Genomic DNA, 7580 nt, shown 5'->3' with positions numbered 1-7580 from the left:
TTTCAGAATACTATAACAACCTAAAAAATATTTGAAAATTTTATGTAAGCCCTTCAAAATCCTCCAAAACCCTCCTTCAATACAATTTTTGAGTTCCCTATTTTATGGGGTTTTTGGTGTTATGAATAAACTCAAACCCTCCAAAACCCTCCTACCCAAAATCTTTTTATCTTTTTCACTCAATTCTTCATATTTTCCAAAGCACTCCCCTCTCTTCCCATCCAAACTTCCAAATATAGCCTTAATGAACATTGAAAGACTTAAATTTTGATACATCTGCATATATTTTTATAGACATCTACGGATATGAAATTTATTTTAGAAAAATGCATTTATGTAATATTTTAATTTTTTTCTCATGAAATAATAAAAAAGAAAATATTTATATTAAAAAGTTAAAAAATATCTGCACCGAACAAATGTGCAAATATAAGATAAACCCCAACCTTTAAACCACGTCTTGAATAGAACAAGTCGTTTTATCAATCTAAATCAAATAAATATTACTAATATACCGAATAACTTAATAGAGTTGTGTTAAAAAAAATACAATGCTCACACGAAAAATTACATAAAGACACAAAAGATAAACAAAAATTCTATATAGGAGTGTTCAAAATCAAACCGCCCTAATAAAAAACTGTAAAATCGAACCAAATTAAATTGAAATCGCAAAAAAATCGTATTGGTTCAAATGTGGTTGGGTTATTCTTTAACAAACTGCGTGGTTCGGTTCGGCTTGCAGTTTGTATTTTACAAATTGAACCTAACCGAACCAAACCGTATTATGTTACAACCTCAAACTTCACTTAACCTATATCAAACTCAAACCCAAACCTTTTACGTCTTAACCTTATGATTACGAATGATTTCTCTTCTTTAACATATTATGTCTTCTGTTTAAGTCTTCTCAGATATCTCATAAAGGTATTGCGCCTTCTTATCATCTTCTTTTTCAATTACATATCACCTCTTCTTCTCTAGTCTCTCATCTCTTAAGTACTTTTTTTTCATCTTATTATTTTTATTCTACTGTTCTCTCTTCCAATTACGTTTTTAATGTTCCTCTTCTTCTCTAATCTTCCATCTCCTCTTTTTTTTTTTTTTCTATTTCATTACAATATTTTTTATTTTATTGTTGTCTACTGTTTTATGTTTTTTTTCCCACTTTTATCTAATCTTATTTTTGTATATTAAATAAAAAATTATTGTCCAAATATGATGAATTTTGTTTTTAATTGTTAACGCATAAATTACTAAATACAAAGTTAAGTTGTCATCTATATGTGTATGTATGGTTCAATAAATTTTTGTAAAAAAACCGAACCAATCCAAACCGCATTGGTTTGGTTTGGTTTTATTTATAAAAGTCAATCGAACCAAACCAAATCTCCTATTTTTTTCTTGCGGTTCGGATGATTGTTTTACAACAAAACCGTCCAAACCGCACCACGAACACCCCTAATTATATATGTTGAATCAAAGTTGATTTGAAGAATAATTTTTTTAATTTGGTTTGAAGAACAATGCTCCTGAAAATATATATATATATATATATATATTAAAATTCTGGTATATCAGACTTCAGATGTCCTATGAGATGTCGATATATCTGATCTGAACAAAACACATGGGTAAGGTATAAACACCAGAATTATTAACCCAGTTCGGTGTACAACAACACCTACTTTGGGGACTACCAAGCTAGGAAGGAAATCCACTATTAGTAGTATAAATTTGAAGCTAAACATCCTCCGATTTACAATTTCTCATTTAATCCCTACCGAACGCAAGTTCTACCTAGAAACCTCATAGATATGAGAAACCCCTCTCACTTTCAATCACCGCAGTGATGTCTCACAATTACAACCCTAGTTACTGATATTGACTACCCTTTACCTTAATCTTCTATATTACAAGAAATACTAGATTAAGAACCTCTTAATCAAGAATACTTGATCTTGCTTAAAAGCTTTGATCAAGAACAATAATAAAGAATTACAACTCTATAACATCAGTCATACTTTCATATCAACATGATATTCAAGAAGCTCACACATACCGACTCTCCTAGAGAGTGGTCTAAAAAAACAGTCGTCTATCCAACGGAAACATATAGAACATTCAATGCATCACACCTTCATGCTCAACTACAATGTTTGAGGCTGTTAAACAGCCACATGTACTTCCATCAATATATACACGAGACTTATTTGCTAAGATAATACATCTAACAAGATGTATCATATAAAACCTAGCGGTTGCCTGCCTCATACATACCCCAATGCACTAGCTTTCCAGACCTATCCCGCATCCAAGATAGGAGAAAATGAGCATCCCTCGTACACCTAAAATCCTCAATCACTTGCTCCTCAATAACCCCCCAAGTACTATATAACTGTCATACATGCGGTCTCTTGACTAATGATAGGAACGATGAAGAAAATACCGGCCAGCGGAATATGAAAAAGTGATGAGACATCATCCAATGTAATCATCATCTCCCCAAATGGAAGATGGAGGTGAGATGTGTAACACCCCGATATCCGCTACACTCATCAACCGTGTCGGCCAACCGAGCATGTCACCAGCTTAATCAATACTCCCCCTAGGTCCGCTCACCGGCTGCCCAGGAAATATTGTTTTTTCCTCCCGCAGAAATCGAACCACGTACCTAGGGGTTAAGTACGTATTCATAGCAATTCCTGCTACCACTTGAGCTAGTAGCTTAATTTCAAAGTATCCTTAATAAATAAAGTCACATCATCAACATGTCATATACATACCTCTCCCTGCCATAATCTGAAAGCCATATGATATGCATATCCTGTGAGAGCATAAGTGTTAGTGGGCCCACCAAGAAAACCCCCATCTATGTGTACAGACGAGTCTGTCGAAGCAGGAGTAATGACATTTTCTCAACAGGTGTAGTAACCTCCACATCATCAGTAGGTGGCGCCTCAGCAGCCGTATGTGGAGTATGCGCCTCAATATCTGTCTCCAAGTAACATTTATAGTAATTGTTGCCTCTGCCTCAGAAGGATGATGCACCTCTGTCGGATGGGGCACATATGCCTCTACCATCATCTACACGTCATCTTGAACTAGTGCATATTGTGCCTGAACTTCAACGAACTCATCCTCAACATCTCTCGCCCATCTAGAAGCAGATTGATATCTTATATATCAGATAGTGCGGGGGTGCATGAAACTGAGCCTAGTCGGCCAACCACCTTCTGTGAGAACCAGTCGGTGCCACTCTCCCTACCTAGAGACGCGAGTCCTCCACATCACCTCCCCTCTCTCGAGCCCTCCCAGCAGTTATCGTGCTGTCAACTAGCAATCGTACAATCTGTGCCTCTAGTCTTCACTAAAAAAATAAAACAAATTTTTTTGCATAGCGGATTTTCCAAAATTCCAGAATTTTTACACTTTCCGGGTTTTTTTTAAAATATGCGGTAACAAAGCATACATTAGCAGATATTTTTAAAAATGCGGTAAACATGCTTAAAAAATTCCTATAAAAATGCATCCCTTCTCCGGATTTTTTAAAATGTCCGAGTCAATGCATGTTTACTGATTTTTTTTTAAAAACTAGAAAAATTTATGCATTTGTACCGCATTTTTCAAAAAAATCCAAAATAATATATGCATTTTTATCGGATTTTTCAAACAATCCAATTAAACGTATGCATTCTTATTGTATTTTTCAAAAAATGCAGAAAAATCATTGCAACTTTACCGAATGTTTTGAAAATGAAGTAAAAATGCATAAAAGAATCCAGAAAATACTTAAAAACACGGTAAAAATTCAAACGAACTTCTCATCCAACGTAAAAAAATCCGATAGCATATGAGAAAAATTAGGAAAATTACATTAATTTCGTAAAAATTTAAATTCCTCCTATAATAACATAGAATATGTGGTAGTGCCAAGTACGTACAATTTGGGGGAGGGCAGGAAGTTTCCTCCAATTCTGGAGTGTTATGAGCTATGAATTTGCTTATGCCAAGCATTTGTCCAAAAATGGGCAAGAGATAGATAATGTTGAAGTTAAAACCATATGTGGCAAATACTGAAAGGTCACCATCTTTATTGATGGCCGTATGATAATGAAAGGTCACCATTTTTGGCATGTCAAAAGTTTGCTGTATTATTGAATCATACACTGTTTCAAATTGGTTGAATCACTACCAAAGTAATTAATACTCACAGTTTCAAATGGTTAGCACGTTTACATCACTAATTATGTCAAACTTATCGTATCTATCTCTTGTAGGCCAGTTAGAAGAATTCAATGTTATATAAAGGAAAACCTCTCATACAACAAAATCATATCATATCAAACAGCCTCAATAATTCACAACAATGATCAATATCATGTTTAGCTATACATCAATATTTTTTGCACTTTTTTTCTTCTTGTGCATAATCTTCCAAATTCATCGTAGACTAGTTTGCAAGTATCCAGTTTTTATAGATTATCCTTTTCTCGGCATGTTACCGCCAGTGCTTTGGAACTTGTGGAGAATTCATGATTTCATTACTGAGGAATTGAAACAACAACATAGGAGCACATGTGAGTTCATGGGACCTTGGTTTACCAACATGAACTATTTGATCACTAGTGATCCCATCAACGTGCATCACATGATGAGCAAGTGTTTTGATAACTATGTGAAGGGTGATGAGTATCATGAGATTTTTGAAGCATTTGGAGATGGAATATTTGCGAGCGATTCGGATACATGGAAATACAATAGGTCTCTTTTTCATTCAATTTTCAAGCAAAAAGGTTTTGAAGTGTTTCAAGAGAAAATTATTCGAAACAAGTTGGAGAGAAGCTTGATTCCTATGTTGGATCATGTTCAACAACAAGGGTTGGTGGTGGATTTACAAGATATATTCAACCGCTTCACATTCGATAATATTTGTTCAATAGTTCTTGGATGCGATCCAAATTGTCTATCCGTTGAACTTCCTGATGTTGCTTGCGAGAAGGCTTTTAACCAAATTGAAGAGTGCATATTCTATAGACATAAAGTGCCTAAAAGTATTTGGAAGTTGCAAAAATGGCTTCAAATTGGTGAAGAGAGAAATATGACCAATGCATGCAAAACCTTTGATCAATTTATATATGCAAATATAGAGTCCAAAAGAGAGGAGCTAAGAAAATGTAGCAAAGATATTGAAATGTTTGATTTGCTAACAACTTTGATGAAAGAGGAGAATGTGTCACGAGAAGTCGTACACGATGACAAGTTTATAAGAGATGCTGCTTTCAATCTATTTGTAGCGGGAAGAGATACTATAACTTCAGCTCTTACATGGCTATTTTATCTTATTGCTACACATCCTTTAGTAGAAACTAAGATTCTTGAAGAGATTAAAGAAAATTTTGGAACAATTAATATTGAAAAGAATTTAGGAGTGGATGAGGTTAAAAAGCTAGTTTATCTTCATGGTGCTATATGTGAGGCTCTAAGGCTCTTTCCTCCTGTACCTTTTGAGAGAAAGCAAGCAATTAAAGGTGATGTACTTCCAAGTGGTCACATTGTTGATCCTAATACAATGATATTGGTTTCTTTGTATTCAATGGGGAGATTTGAAGATGTATGGGGAAAAGATTGCTTGGAGTTCAAGCCAGAGAGATGGATATCTGAGAGAGGGGGCATTGTTCATGAACCATCTTACAAGTTCATAAGTTTTAATGCTGGGCCTAGGACTTGTTTGGGAAAAGACTCTTCCTTCATTCAAATTAAGATGATAGCAATTGCAATTTTATGCAACTATCGGGTACTATTGGAGGAAGGTCACATTCCTTCATTAAGTCATTCTATTGTACTTTTTATGAAGAATGGTTTGAAGGTTCGGATTGCAAAAAGATAAGTTTGATGGAAGATATATCAATTTCACCTATAACAACTATCAGTAATTGTCTCAAAATAAGAAAAACAGTGTTTGGATTATTTGTTTGTATTTAAAACTTTAATAATGTATGTTATTGTTAGTTGTGTTGGAGTGTAATTGTATAATATGTAAGAAATTATAATCATTTCTCCTGTTTGTAATTTTTATATTCTTGATCAATCTTCTAATTATGATCCATCAAATCAAAGGAAAACCGTTGAAATTATATTTGTCTGCTCCGAAGGACATTATTGAAAGTTGGGTTAATAGGCATTTACACCCCTGTAATGTTAGCGAATTTTGCTTTTTCCCCCTCCGTTGCCATAGGCAGGTTTTGGCAACGATTTTTTTGGAAAAACCGTTGCCAAAACCTGCCTTTGGCAACGAAGGAGGGAAAAGCAAAATTCGCTAATATTACAGGGGTGTAAATGCCTATTAACCCTTTGAAAGTTTGTTAGCACATGGAGAAGTAAATGAAAATTAAAGGGCCATATATTTTTTTCCAGTAAAACTAGGATAAGAAAAAACTATGTACAATGCTTTACTACAACAAAAATGACCTCGGGCAACAACGCAAAACTGCGGTCTAAAGTGCAATAACCGTAGCCTAAGACTTTAGGGGGCGGTTTATCAGGTGTGGAATAAACGCTCGTTGCGTATTCATTTAGAGGGCAGTTTTTTTATTTTTACCCACGAATTCAAAACTCCGTCGCCAGAAACATCAAAACTCCACAATTTTAGTTGTAGTTTTAAGCCGCGGTTTTATATTAACAACACAAAATAACCGTCTCCAAAACAAGAATCTGCAACGGTTGGTAAAAAGCAACAAACAAATAAAAGACAATTTTTATTCCTGGGTTCTTTGGCACCATATGTGCTTTCGAAAATATCTTTCTATTTTTGAAAATGTATCTTCGGACGCACATTTTTTTGTGAATAGGAATTAGTTTAAATGTAATTATTTAGTGTAATTATCGATATAGCCCTGTAACCTTTATATATACGAGAAATAATAATGAGAAAAGTATGAAGCCAAGAATTGTTGACATGGTATCAGTAGGTTTTCGATCAAACCTGTGAGTTTTAGGTTAATCTTGGCTTTATTCAGCGACACCCCACTGGGTCGCTCTTGAAATCATCTCGGTTCTCGGTAATCTCTTCCAAGATTGCGATTCTAATCTCGGGTGCTTACAAATCGTGTTTGCTTTGATCGTGTTATCGTATCTGTTAGACGCTGGCCTTAGGATCTAGAGGGGGGTGAATAGATCTTACACAGTTTTGCAGAATTAATTGAACTTTAAGCGGAAGTGATTCTGAATCGACTCGCGTCTATTCCGAACCACTATTGAAACGATTGTATATGTGTTAAAACCACTAACCAGCTTGAGATAAACGATAAGAGACTACACTATAGAATCAATACGTCGCTCTATTGAAAATCAATTAACTTCTTATATGATGAACGACGTTTGCAATGCAGTGATAGTGAAAGAAGCAAAAACACAAACACTTGGTGATAATGATCAAATTGATGGTGATTCAATGTGTGATGGATTGTGATGTTTATATAAGTTTTTAATTCACAATCTTAACACTCGAATCGTTGATCAATTTGCTATTATAACCAAATATGAACAGAACGTAAATGAAAAAGTAAAAGCGACAAGAA

General features: G+C 34.6%; 1 protein-coding gene across 1 annotated transcript; it reads left to right on the top strand.

Annotated features, from left to right (window-relative positions):
- The first annotated feature begins 4325 nt into the window (after positions 1–4325).
- Positions 4326–6104, top strand: LOC131647203 (alkane hydroxylase MAH1-like). The gene has a single exon (XM_058917115.1). The coding sequence runs from the start codon at positions 4370–4372 to the stop codon at positions 5888–5890; it is 1521 nt and encodes a 506-aa protein (XP_058773098.1). The 5' UTR covers positions 4326–4369; the 3' UTR covers positions 5891–6104.
- The last annotated feature ends 1476 nt before the right edge of the window (positions 6105–7580 follow it).

The sequence above is a fragment of the Vicia villosa genome, linkage group LG2 (assembly GCF_029867415.1).
Source record: "Vicia villosa cultivar HV-30 ecotype Madison, WI linkage group LG2, Vvil1.0, whole genome shotgun sequence".
In the NCBI taxonomy this organism is placed as follows: domain Eukaryota; kingdom Viridiplantae; phylum Streptophyta; class Magnoliopsida; order Fabales; family Fabaceae; genus Vicia; species Vicia villosa.
The sequence above is the reverse complement of the archived record's forward strand: the minus strand, read 5'-3'. Positions and strand labels throughout refer to the sequence as shown.